At 36.9% G+C, this 14,296-nt stretch overlaps 1 protein-coding gene and 1 long non-coding RNA gene across 2 annotated transcripts in view; one reads left to right on the forward strand and one right to left on the reverse strand.

Moving 5' to 3' along the window:
* The window catches only part of LOC111871830, a 5,789-nt gene extending 4,003 nt beyond the window's left edge, over positions 1-1,786 (reverse strand). The window contains exons 1-2 of the long non-coding RNA XR_002844104.2: positions 1,502-1,786; positions 1,194-1,400 (exon numbers count right to left, since the gene is read on the reverse strand). This is a non-coding gene — a long non-coding RNA (uncharacterized LOC111871830). The remainder of the gene's footprint in view (positions 1-1,193; positions 1,401-1,501) is intronic.
* A 114-nt stretch (positions 1,787-1,900) lies between these two features.
* On the forward strand, positions 1,901-5,043 carry LOC111871829 (cytochrome c oxidase subunit 7A1, mitochondrial). The gene is made up of 3 exons (XM_023865198.2): positions 1,901-2,075; positions 2,647-2,796; positions 3,356-5,043. Exons 1-3 carry the CDS (start codon positions 2,004-2,006, stop codon positions 3,494-3,496), a joined length of 363 nt encoding a protein of 120 aa, XP_023720966.1. The 5' UTR covers positions 1,901-2,003; the 3' UTR covers positions 3,497-5,043.
* The last annotated feature ends 9,253 nt before the right edge of the window (positions 5,044-14,296 follow it).

Here is a 14,296-nt window from a genome sequence, read left to right on the forward strand (position 1 = left end):
GAAGTCCAGTATTAATAAAATTGTCTTTGCATAAACTGGTATTACATGAAACAATATATAGGTCATCTTTTCCCCTTGTATTATATGAATGTATTTCTGAATTGGTTGCAAGAGTCTTCAAGTTTGATTTTGTGTATACCAGCGTTTCATAAATATACAAGCATGGTAGGGGCAATATATTTAAATAATTAAAATACTGTTTACAACTAGTAGTTTTCTGAATTTGCATCATAGCTCTAATAGCTCTCTTTTGCAACTTAAAAATCAATTTAGCATTTGGCGAGTTGCCCCAAAATAATATTCCATATGATAACAAAGAATGAAAGTAGGCATAATATAGAGTCCTAACAGACTCCAGCCCTGATACTCTTTTTACTACTCTTAGACCAAAGCATATTTTACATAACTTTTTTGCTAGTTCCTGGGTGTGCATAGGCCACCTTAAATTCTTATCTAGCCAAACTCCCAGAAATTTTGAATATTCTGAATATTTAATGGATGTATCATCAAACTTTATTGGAGGGCACTGAAAATGTAGATTCTGAAGCTGGTGAAAGAATATTGCTATTGTCTTCTCTCATATTTACATAACTTGCTATTACAGACATTAAACTTTTTTAATTAAGTTTCATTCTTGATATGTTTCACAAATCTGTCTGATATAGAAACTTATTTACTTACACTTACAGCAGAGATAATTAAGTATTTTAATAGAACACCATTAAGTTAAACTAATTACAAGCAGGAGCATTAAACTCCTTTCAAAAATTTCATGGTTTTTTTTATGTGTTTTGAATGAACAAAACGATAAACCGGCGGTTCTTTGTAACATGACTTTCAAGAATTTCATAAGCATGTCCATTCATGGCATACACGAACTTACATATTACAGTAGAATTAATTCAATGAAGTATCGAATTAGATGTGGAATATTTTATGATGGAGTTATACATTACATATGATATAAGTGATTATAATTGTGAATTTGAAATATTTATTCAATACACCTTTAAATTTTGCTTTTTCGTTGATATTTGTTGACAGAGGCATCTATAGAGAGAATAAATATCATTCCGTGATTCCTGTAACAGGTTACTAAACGGAACCGCAGTCGATAGATGGCACAAGTGATTGAATTTCACGTAGTTATAATATCATAATTTTAGCATACACAAAATTTAACACAGCAATACCTGCAATAATTCTGTGTCTTCATCCCCACATGTATTTTAGTATTTCAAAATTTAATGTTGCTTTAATTCCACAAAACCAGTCACTTCGTAAAAAATGGAGTGAGAATTGTTGGTCGAAACCTCTGGAAACTTTAAATGTTGTGGAAAGAATTGATGAATGTATTTTTTTTTATATTCCGTCAGTATACGTGAGTGTCAGATGATATACTGAAATAAATACGTTAATAAGTGCTAAGTGAATGTTGTCCTATTAGGCGTTCTCAGAACTAACCTCTATTTTTTCAATATGACTAATGTTTTTACTCAACATTATTCATGTAAAATTTGTAGCTGTTTATGATCGTATTTGTACGAAACTGTATGCGCCTTTGGTTCATTATCACAACTTATCGAAACTTAAAGTGAATACTGACTGCAGCTGACTGCCAGTTTGAATTCTCAATCCAGAAAATTACGATTGCGTTAGCAGTTTATGATGATTATATTTGTATGTTGCATTCCCACGACTGCTAAGAAATGTTTTTCTTTTTGGGTTCCTGTGGTGTCCATATTCTTCCAGCCAAGGGTCACCAACGAGAAGTGTTACTATTGTAGACACTTGGTTGCCGCGATTATTTCCCTTGCATGTCGTCAGAACCGAAACATGCCGCTATCTCTGGTATGTTTGAGGGATTTTTTCGTGCCCGATATAGAACCTGTGGAAGCTGTGGAATCCCTGCAGCTAAGTTCATTTGTTCGAAGTGTATAGAAAGGGTAGTAAGTTTAGTTGTAAGGAGGTGCAGCTGTGATATAGGCTTAACGATATTCATAATGTATTACCAGCTGAATAACTTCACAGGTAGACTTATTGGCTCAAGACACATTCAGCCATATTTCCCTATTGTAAGTACTAAATTTTTAACCGCTGTGCATGTCTCTTCAGGGGTATTCCAAGTTAACGAATTAAATTGTGATGTAAGGAGATTATGGTATTGTTAGGGAGTTTAAACGAGAAGTAGAACTATTAAAGCCCCATAAGTTAGTGAAGATAATGAAATAAAGAGTTTTTTTTCCTCATATTACCTTCATGGGAATGGAGCCATACTATTAATAAACCATTGTAGCTTGTATCACTAAAAGGTCGTTTTATGAATCACTGGATCTTTAGCTTGAAAATACTGCATGATCTATGTTTGGGTTGTACAGTACTTTCGACACCGAACCACAATAGTGGAGGAGTAGACTATGAACTGTGGATAATAAATCATAACTAGCTTATGGTTTATACATAATTTTTTGTCTTGAAGAATGGAATAATTTTGATCTTAAAATTTGTAATGTGTTATGATATTAATTTGTTATAATGGTGCCTCTTATTATAATTTGTAAGAACACCAGATTGCTATAATATACATATGACACTGCATGCCATGAAAATAAAACATAGTTCTTGTTTTTATAATGTTGACAACAGAGTGTAAACCCTCTGAACAAGAATGATCCACCCAAGATTGTGTTTCAAGATGCAAGTGTGAAACCTGTGAGCCAGACATCTCCACGACATTCATCAACTAGCACAAGTACCCTGTATTCATCCCTGAAGAAGAAGCAGGAACTATTCCAGGTCAGATCATTACAAGAACTGGTGTATATTTTTTTGCTTAAAGTTCAGTTTAGCACATACGGTGAATCAGGATGTTAATGTTCTAAAATTCTGTGAGTGGAAACATGGCACTACTGAGGAATGTTGCAGATTCATCGAAATGACACAACATTTTGCATTGAAGTTTTCATGTTTTTTCCCCCCCACATCTTCAAAGATAAGTTTAGAAAGCCTAGAGTTAATTTTGTTTATTTTTATAAACTTCTGCATTAAGATTCACAAAAATTAAAACTGGCCTGCTTGGTACTGAGTGCTGCCACCTGGTGGGAGAGGTTTCTGATATGCTGCAGAACTGTATTGTTCTCAGGGAGTAGTGTGACACTTGCCAGTGCTGGCTGGGGTGCGGTCTGGATGATGCAGTCTACACAGTGGCCCACGGTGTCCAAGTTGCCTTCGGGCTGGCAGGCAAGAATGGCCCTGACATTGGGAGTTACCCTGCTGGACCAGATGCTGTGAACGAAGTCGTCTGGCATGAAAGCATCAGTACTTCATAATTGTTATTCCTTTTTGTGTGTTTCAGAAGAAAGATGGCGTGCCTGTGTACCTTAAGGGAGGACCACTGGACAAAGTTTTGTTTGGCATAACAGTGGCATTGTGTGTGATTGGAACAGCTGCTTCAATCCAAACACTTTATGTAATGTCATACCCCAAGAAGGCTTGAGCAGGCTCCTCCACATAGTCTCTTGTTAGCAGAACCACTGGTTATTCTCCCTGGCTGCAACATGGTTATCCTAACAAAACTTATGCATGGGTTAGTTTCCACTTGACTGTGAATGTTTTGTTTCACACTGGATTAAAGGGAGGGTTAGTTTGCATAACATTTCTTGTGCTTTTCTTCATATCATCAGTTGGCATTATTCTCTTCTATAAGCCAATCAGTGTTGTGGCTGTTGGACAGTGAAGATATCAGACAAATAGGGAATGTTTGCTTCACATTACTGAGCAAACTGGATTAAGCAGTAATGCTTGTGGCTTGCATTTGGAGGTGTCCAGTTTGAGTCTTGTACGGTGGACTCATCCCAACTGAGGCCTTTTTTGTGGTTTCCCTCAGTTCCTCCAAAAAGATTTAAGAGTGTACCATAAATTAGGCAAAAACAACTTTCTTTGGCATTCTTTCCATTTTATTATTCATTATAATTTGTTCATTGGTGAGCCATATCAGTATAGTGATGGACTGCTGGCTGGGGTTCCATTCCTGGCAGGGGAAATCGATTTTTCCCTTCACAGCATCCAGACGAGCTCTGGGGCTCACCCAGCCTCTGTCCGGTAGGTACCAGGGGCCTTCAACCCAGTGATAAAGCTGCTGGGGCATGAAGCTGATGACTCACCTCCATCTGCTGCTGAGGTTAAGAGTGGTGGAGCTATACCTCTACTCCCCCACAAATCTTCATGGCATGGTGGTTAATGAATTAGGCACAAGGATAACTTTACGTTTATCATCCATTAATTTCATGCTATGTAGTTTTGAGTTACTGACCATCATTAAATAAACTATAGATTTTTATGGATATGTTATTATTCCTGTCATTTGAAGTTTTGTTAGGAAAGCCAGGTACAGTATATGATGTGAATTTGTAAAGAAAAATGAGTTAACTTGTAGTCTATTGTTCCTTGTTATCATATTAAATTTTCCAGCCTCTACTTTTAAGATGAAAGGAAATACAAACTGGAGGATACCTTTTTTCCATTGGAATGATTTTTAGGAATAAAGATGCTAACTTATGAAGGTGGATATTCTTGTAATCACATTCACAGTATATAACTGACCATGAGAGATTAGTCCTGCTGTCAAGAACATAGTGATCAATTTTAAAATAAGTAGCATCTGTATAGATTTGTATTTATGTTTTGTATAGTATGTGATCATTATGTTTTTTTCCAGTAGTTTGAATTATAAATATGATTATTTTAATAATTAATGTTATTTACATCTGTTAAATAAAATCATATGTGCTATTAGTGTTATCTGTTTAACAAAATGAACAGAATAATTCAAAACAAAGCTCTGACAGTGATCCTGAATTTGTTTTTTTAAATTTTGTCACCTTTTGTTTCTGAGTCTACATTCCTTCTGATGTTTCTTCCCTAATCCTCTGTTATTGTTTAACATATGTGTGACCTTTTATATCATCCCAAAAATTCTTGTAGCAAAAGTTGTTACATAACCAAAATAAGTTGTTTTCTATATGTAATTCAGGGGTCAAAAAATCAGGTTTATGGTCTGTCAGGCTTCAGATAAAATTGTTTTATGTAATATTTTGACAAACGAAGGAGTGAAAATGAATAAAGAAATTCAGTCTGTTAGAAAACAAATGTATTACTGATATGTTTTCATGGTGAAAGTGGATTTATATAGAAGAAATATCTTTTTGAAGAACTGAGGAAATTTCTCATTCTGAAAGACACAAGTGAGATGGTGCTGGTTTAAGCAATTCATAGCAATTGTGTTACTTGCAAGGAAAGGGGTGCGCGTGGTGATAAACCTTTATATCGGTTGAGCTTGTAGCGGTTGTTACCACCAGGTGGTGTCACTTTAGTATTATTTGACAGATGGCAGTGTATGTTCATTGTATGGTTTAGGTCGGATCGGCATTGCCTAGGCTTTTTTTGTATTTACAATAACTTTTTCCCCACAATAAAAGAATATTGCGAGAAGGTGTGAGTGCTGGGAACATCCTGTTAAATGTGAAATTTAGCAGGAGCACAAATGTTATAACATTTTCGTTATTCTCGAAATAGAGTTGTCATACTTATTATATTGAAATTCATTTTAATGGAGGTAAATACTATGCTATAATTCTTCATACGAGGCACAAACTCAGAACAGAAAGAATATATTCGTAATCTGTGATAAGTGGGATTGAATAGTCTAATGTAGGATTGGAGATTCTCACAGTGGTGGTTACGGAAAGTTCTGTCTTCTGGAATTTAACGCCGTGTAATCATTTGAAAGTCAATTGGCGTTTCGGCATCGTTTACCATGAAGATGGAGGCGACGTGTTCATCCGAAACGTCAGTTGACTCTCAACAAGCTACACAGCGTTATATTCCAGAAGACATAACTCTGAAATGCTCACAGATATAACTCTGTACCAATGATCTCGATTAAAATATCAACACGGTTACAGATAGTCATCCGGGTCGTCGGTGTAAATCGATATGGCTAACCAGGAATCAGCCGTACATGAACTACATGAACAAAGTAGGCTGGGTGTTTTTTGTGATGTTTGACGTTTTTGCTGTGTTGATTGGAGATTATTGTGTTTGAATGTCACTGTGAAGCGCAAAATGTGTTTGAGAATGCTGATGTAGTATTTAATAATCGAAGACTGGTAATTTATTAATACGTGTGTTTACGGTGTTTTTACCGGACAGTTTATATTGTGTTCCTATCTTGACGTATATTTTAAATACAGTGGATTTCAGCAAGGATTAGTATATTTGTAAGAAGGAATGTGAAAAATAGACATGAAGGTTACAATAAAAAGTGAGACAATTCACATGCATTTTCATTTGGGCAATGTGATGTAAAATATTGTGAAATTTAATGTTTATGTGCACAACTTCGATTTTTAAATATCTTCCAGGTTGGACTGGTGTGGCTACATGGCGTTGGGTGGCAAATGATGATAACTGCGGTATATGTCGAATGGCATTTGATGGCTGTTGCCCCGATTGTAAGCTTCCCGGTGATGACTGCCCATTAGGTACAAAGTTTTGTTGTATATCATTCATATTCATTAGTCATTAAACACAAGAATAGTGAGTGACTATGTTTGCATATTCCCAAGAACTAATTGAATTTGTGTGAGCTGCCCATTCAAAATTTGCCCATATTAGATTCTGTTAGTGTGCTCTTTTATATATTTATTTACTTCATATCCATGGATCATTATGAATACACGTAATATAGGACAAGTCACTCAAATTCTCCCTCATATGTTTTATAATGTAGTCTTACCCACTAAATTTGTTTTCTGGAAAACGAGACATTGGTGCCAGAACCTGTGGTGGCTATTGTACTTAAGATGTTATTGTTCAGGCAAGGAGAATAATAAGGTGAAGAGATCAGATTACCCATTCACAAGGTATTATACACAAAAATGTTTTGATGAAATTAGCAACATTAACATAACCAAACCTAACCAATGGAATATATGAATGAATGCAGTGAAAACATTCTTTAAACAGGCATAAGGGTGGTAGTTGGGTTTGGTACTCTGCATCCAGGAAAAGGAAGAGATTGTATATTTAGTCATCTTTATTTCTTCAGGTTAATATTAGTCTGATGGTTTTTAGCTTTCTCTCCTAAAGCAGGCTTATGCCTTGTCCATGCTGTCTGTGTATCCCCCTCCCATATACTTTTTGAGTGCCTGAAGGTATCTTTTTATGGAACTTGCTATATATATTATGGCATCTGGCCCCATTTGAACGGCATACTTCATAAATCCCTTCCATCAGTCTGCGTCTGTATGTGTATCCCTCCTCTCATTTCTACGCAGTGACTCAGTACACACATTCCTGCAGCAACAAATACATGTAACAATAGAAGAATTGTTGGAGGCATCATTTCTTGTGTGGCTGATGTCTTATCAAGGGAGAGTCTGTGGGTCTGTCTGTGTATCCCCCTATTGTTGCTAGGTAACAACTCCATGAAAGCATTCCTGCAACAATGAGGAATTGTTGGGGGCATCCCTTTCTGTGCAGTCCATGTCATATGAAAAGAAAGTAGGCTATTAGTTCTTCCATGAACTTCTTGTTCTGTTTTTCATTTTACCTGCTGCCAAATCTTAGTATCTAGCTTTCATCATTCTCTTAATGAAGCCATAGGATTTTGATGAACCATCTACTATAAGGAAATTTATGTTTTCAATTTCTAATGTCATTGCACTTGTTAATAACATTAAATAGCATAATAGTAAGATAGCAGCTGCAGAAATACAACGTGATTCTAAATTATTGTCGGGGTTTCTGTGGCCTGTAAACGGAAACCCTGACAATAATTTAGAATTCAACATGTGTATTACAGTTGTAATGATTTAGACATTATTTGTAAACACTGTAGATGCACACATTGATATTATTTACTGATATCATCATAGGATCACATCCAGCTGGACAATTCTGAATGCAAGAAGCACACTATTTTTACAGCAGCTTTTCATACCAGGAGTCAAGAACTGGACTGTGTTATTTATAGTAATTTGGAATGCTTCATCTTGTTCTGTAATTTTTACAGAATGCCACACTTGTTGATTAGCATATGGGAAGGATACAGTTCAGTTCTCAACACAGAGACCTGCTTTGTGACAAATTTTTCATGATTTATCGCCCTTGTGCATACAAAGAGTGGACCGCCTCTGTGGTCTAGTGGTCACAGTTCCTGCCTACAGATCCAGAGGTCCGGGTTCGATTCCCGGCACTACCAGATTTTTGAGAAGTAGTGTGTCTGGAACAGGGTCCACTCAGCCTCGTGAGGATAACTAAGGAGCTATTTTAAGGAAATATCTGCTCCGGTCTAGAAAACCGAAATTAACTGCTGTGTGGATTTGCTGCGCTGACCACGCGACATCCTCTATCCGCTTAAGTTGGCACTAACTTCGCGGACAGGTGGCGGTTGTTTGGTCAGTATAGTTCACTTGCGGACTCAAGCCATGGAGTTTGCTATTTTTGCATAGAAAGAGTACTCGTTTGTGTAACAGTTAGCTAAACCACCCCATATTCCTGTTGTCTGCTATCTGAAATGAAACGTGGAGGAATAAACCAGGAATAAATAAATAAAAAGTAAAGTTGCCCCTGTGCGTAATTAATTAGTCACTATACCATGAAGATATATGGGGGTGTTTGGCTATATCTCCAGTATTCTTGACTTTGGCACTAAATGGAGATGAATGGTCAGCTTCATGCTCCGGCCGCTTCACCCCCCCTGAGGAAATTACCTCTGGTACTCATTGGATAGGAGGCTGGGTGAGTTTCAGAGCTAGTCTGGATATTGTGGAGAGGAGAAAAATGTTGCCTTTGCCAGGAATCGAACCCCAGTCATCCAGCCCGTAACCTGTCACTATACCAGCCGAACTATCCTGATATCTGTAAGTAAATAAATAACTACATCACCATTCAGACTTGGAAAGAAAGCATATTTATATGCTGTACTAGTAACAAGTGCGACAGTTGGCAGGGGTAAAACCTTTCAACTGTTGAGTATGTCAGGAACATACAATACATCCCATTCTTTTTATGATTATTTCATCAGATGTTCTGTGTACATCTGATACATCAATCCAGAAGCCAGATGTTGGAATGGTGCCTTCAAATAGGCTATGATTATTTCTTTCTACATGCCAAAGGTAAGGCAAAGCTATCCCAGTAACAGGCCGTGAAGGCCCAAAGAGTTGTGAGATGTTGTGGCTACCACATTTTCTCCAGACAGTCAGCTCACAGATGGTGGTGAGGTTTGTCAGCCTTATGTGCCGGCACCCTTTACTCCCCAAGAAGATTCCTGGTACTCATTTCTGTCAGAGGCTGAGTTGACCCCAGGGCCATAGTGTGGCTGGAAGGATTAGAGCATTTGTAAAATCCAGTGACCTCATCGGGACTCGAATCCACGACCTTCCGGCTTGTAGCATAGTGCCTCAACCAACTATGCTACTGTGTCGCATTTTCTACATTTAGTCCAGTTTATGAGTCACAGTCACCATTTAACACAGTGATCTGTGTACTTGGAAAATGAAAGTAAGTCTGTAATTTTCATGCAGTCATAATAATTACTGTTATAACGATGGTATGTCTGTTTATATCGGTTACAGTATGGGGCCAGTGTTCTCATTGTTTCCACATCCACTGCATTATGAAGTGGCTGAATTCTCAACAAGTGCAACACTTATGTCCCATGTGTCGACAGGAGTGGAAGTTCAAAGAGTAGAGAATCAGATCTGATTTGTTTCCTTCCAGGTATGAGCATATCATAATTTTTATACTTACAGAGGTCATTAAATTTGTCGTTTATATTTCATATTACTGTTGTTATATTCTAATATTTTAACTGAGTTGCTTCTAGTGTTTGAAATATAGTTCAGAAATTGTGAAAATTGAAAAAAACCAAGTTAGTTCTAAAGGTATTTGCCAGTGGTGTGGCACATTTTAAATTTATGACAATATTAGACCTCGAGTTTAAAATAAATGTCTGAAATCCTTTATAAACTGTCAGAAATTAACACTTTTTATCAAAAACTACTTTCCTTATGACAGTTGTTGAAGGTGTGAAGATTTTGATGGCCCATGTGAAGAGATATCCATGATGCTTTTTCAGAATTTTGCAACTTTTCTTTCATCACAATATAACAGAATGTGATACGAAACACTTTTCCCATAAAATTTGTAGATGTGTTTCTGGTATTTCTTTTTCAGGTTTGAAGTCATTAATATTTAATTGGTAAATATAGTAAACCTGTGTTATAATGGACCTCCAGTTGTGGATGTTAATAGAGATGTTGAGGCCCTAAGAAAATTTTGTAGTTAGAAACCTATTTAAAACCAAATGGAATTTCTGTTTATTGCTTGTATTGGTTATGTATGCTATGGTATACTTCTGTGAATACCCCTTCACTCGGTTATAGCGGACATCAGCAGTGAGCAGTGTTTAACAACATTATGGATTGAAATGCAATGAAAATGAACAAGTTGACTCAACCACCGACACTTCTGGCTGGGTTGCTGACTGTCCTGATGATATTTTTGTGGTTTTCCTCAAATTTTCCTTGCCAAATGCTTTAAGTTGGGCTACTTCTTTGCATATTCATTCCAGTTCATTATTTGCCATCTTCAAATTATTTGACCCTGTAGTGGAGCTAGCCAACTGTACTGAGTGTAGTAATCACAGATGATAATTTTGAGATGTTCTGGAACCACACACAGTTGTGGACTGGACGGCATAGATGTTTAGGTACATGCTTTGTATGCAGCGATTTTTTGTATTTCATATTTTTATGAAAAAGGACTGATATTTCTGTCCAAGTTATACTAATGGTGCAGAAGAGACATGTGTGGCCAGTATCTGTGCTGTAGTTTGAGTTACTAGCAGCAACATTAAATAAATGACAAATAAATAAATACCATGCAGTGAATAGAGTAGAGTATGAAGATGATGATTGGGGACAGTCTCACATGAATTTTGGCTACAAAATAAAGAAAAACTGAAACATTTTAGTGGTTATTTACATGAAGAATCTGAGACATAAGAATTTTATGATTTGTATCTTAACATTTAATAATGAAAGGTTTATTTTGTAGTGAAATGTAATATTAAAAATTTGTAACATCAAGAAGACCCGTTTAAAACAAATTTGAAAGGAACTCTGTTATTATATGATGTAAAACATACGATGATTAATATAATTATGTAATGTGCCATTGATAATGATTCTAGAAACAAAACATGGCAGGTTTGGTAAATTTATAGATAGATGAGTTGTATTTTTATGGTTATTATACTTACAACCAATGAATATCTATAAGAAATCATCATACAAAGTTTGTATTGAAGTTAAGATCTGATACTGCCCCCAGGTTACATGGTTAATTTGTTTTGAAGGATTGTGTGTAAGTGGAAAACCTTATATGTCTGACAGAGCTTGATTATGCAGAACTGTGAAAATTGTATTGAAAGGAATTTCAGTGTAAACACAGAATATGGCATAACTATATGCACAATACAAATGTATCATAACAGACCATATTATAATATAATATGTTACTGTTACTGTTGTAACTGCTTTGGTGAAAGAAGATGAGAGCGGAGACCAAGGTCACATTACCCCAAGCCTATTGCATCAGTGCGCCATGTGACCCTGCACTGTGAACACACATTGTTTTTACACACGTGCTTTTTGGACTTTGTATTTCATTTTGTGGGCGATGGATGGCAAAAATTGAGCACTGTGTCTGCATCAAGTTTTGTGTGACTCTTGGTAAATCTGCTACTGAAACCCTTGAAATGTTCGGTGAGGCTTTTGGAGAACATTCTTTAAGCTGGACAGTGGTTTTTGAACGGCATTCAAGTTTCAAGACTGCTCGAGTGTCAGTTGAAGATAGTGAACGTTCGGGGAGACCAAGCACCAGCAAGACAACAGAAAATGTTGAAAAAATGTAAGAGCTCATCCATGAAGACCATCGCCGAAGAATCCATGAGCTCACAGACGCCGCTGGGATCAGTTATCGAGTTTTCCAGAGGATCTTAACAGAAAATTTGAAAATGCACCGCATTTCTGCAAAGTTTGTTCCCTGACTTTTGACAAATGATCAAAAGCAGCGGCATGTAAATGTGTGTCTTGAGCTACGAGAAAAGGCTAACAAGGACCCACCTTTTATCTCTAGGATCATAACAGGTGATGAAAGTTGGATTTACAGTTATGATCCAGAAAGAAAGGAACAATCATTGCAGTGGAAGAGCCCACAATCACCAAGAGCAAAAAAGGCACGGCAGGTCCAGAGTTCAACAAAGAGCATGCTCATTTTTTTTTGACATGAAGAGGATTGTTCACCGTGAATTTGTTCCTCCTAACACCACAGCCAACTCCGACTTTTACTGTGACACTCTGAGATGCTTGAGAGTATGTGCAGTGAAGAGGACCAGATCAATGGGACAGCCACAGCTGGCTCCTTCATGAAGAAAACATGCCTGCCCACATGTTCCTGAAAACCACAGAGTTTGTGACTACCAACAACATGATTATCATTCCCTGTACTCCTTACTCCCTGGACTTAGCCCACTGTGATTTTACTTTGTTCCCAAATTGAAAATGAGACTGAAGGGGTGACATTTTGAAACAGTGTCTGACACCCAAAGGGAACCGCAAGCGGTATTTGACAGTATTAAGGAAAATTACTTCCACGGTGCTTTTGAAGCGTGGAGAACATGATGGGATCACTGTATATGCTCCCAAGGAGACTATTTTGAAGGAGATGGCAGCCAAAATTGAGTAAATTAAGCCATTTCTTTTTTGACCTAGTGCGGGAAGTTTCCAATGGAACCTCATATTTATTTATGGACTGAAAGATAAGCTGCCCCAGGTAGGCTTATATGGACTAAGAAGTGGTCTATGGAACTCTTTAATCTTCTCACTCAGTACATAATTTTGACCTTCTCTCAGAGATGGCAGTGATATTACATTTTTGGGTGTATCTTATAATGCCTTGGTAACACACCTCCTAATTTCTGGTGTCCTTGGTGCATCTTAATGGGAGTGAAATAATATTTTATTTATTAGGTGTTGATTTTTACAGAAATATACCCAGCCCTAGTGTATTTTCCTGTGTTCAAAAAATTTCAGCTGCAGTAGGTTAAAAATATATTAAATTTATGTTATTTTCATTACAGGCCTTTCATAATTTATCAGCAAGTAAAAGTGTGCGAAATGGATTTGTGCATATTCGAACTGACGGATCGTTCTTCCTGTTGTGTTATGCTGTGTCTTTTTTATGAATGCTTCTGTGCTGCCTGTCGCCTTCTGTATGTATCCAAGACTGGGGAATATCACAGCTACTTTCTTACAGGCACAGTCCTTTGGGAAGTTTCTTGTGGTGGGTTCTTGGGGGACATTGGCCATCGGTAATGTCTTGAACGATTCAGAAAGGGGACAGTCTCCGTGTTTCAAGACCAAAAGAAGGGAACTGTGATGTTCATCAAAATATAAGATAGAATGAAACAGGTGATGAAGATCAGGCCTGAAGACAGATGTTCTGTGTAAGGCACTTGCCATGAAAGCCTGAGATCAAGAATAAATCGCAGCTGACATGGTCATAATTTTGGTAATGGCATTTATGCTGTACTCTGTTTAAAGTATAAATCAGGTTTGGCTGAAGTCATAATAAATCTTGACTTTTATTCTGGAAGTGACCAGTTTGAAACTTGGTTGACACTAATGATGCTGACTAAGGGTTTCTGTCCAAACAAATAATATATTGTAATAGATCATACCAGCTCCTTCCAAATCATAGCATTCATGATCGTCTTCCTATATTCATCACTGTTATACAACCTCACAATTTCAGACAGCATGCTTAAGTAATGTAAGAATCAGGTACACTAGTCAACAAGGTTTTGGTACACAGAAGACAACTAACTTTTTAAGTTACGTGCGATATGGTAACTCAGAATATACATATAGAATTTTTCTGTTATGTCACAGTTTTCTGTATTGAATTTCAAACAAAAACATATTTTTTTTTTGCTGCTGTTATAATCTTTGTCAACCCTATTGTGAGAAAATTATATTTTGTTGCGAATGAAAGTTTAATATGATTTAAATATCATTATCCAAATTCGGTAAAAGGTAAAGTTGTCCCTGCGCTTAACTAATTAAGCACAACACTATGAAGGCATATGGGGCAGTGGATGTGTAGATCCACATTTTCTTGACTTCGCCACTAGCTGGAGGTGAGTGGTCAGGTTCACGCCCCTGAC

This window comes from Cryptotermes secundus, unplaced genomic scaffold (genome assembly GCF_002891405.2).
Source record: "Cryptotermes secundus unplaced genomic scaffold, Csec_1.0 scaffold1242, whole genome shotgun sequence".
Classification (NCBI taxonomy): Eukaryota; Metazoa; Arthropoda; class Insecta; order Blattodea; family Kalotermitidae; genus Cryptotermes; species Cryptotermes secundus.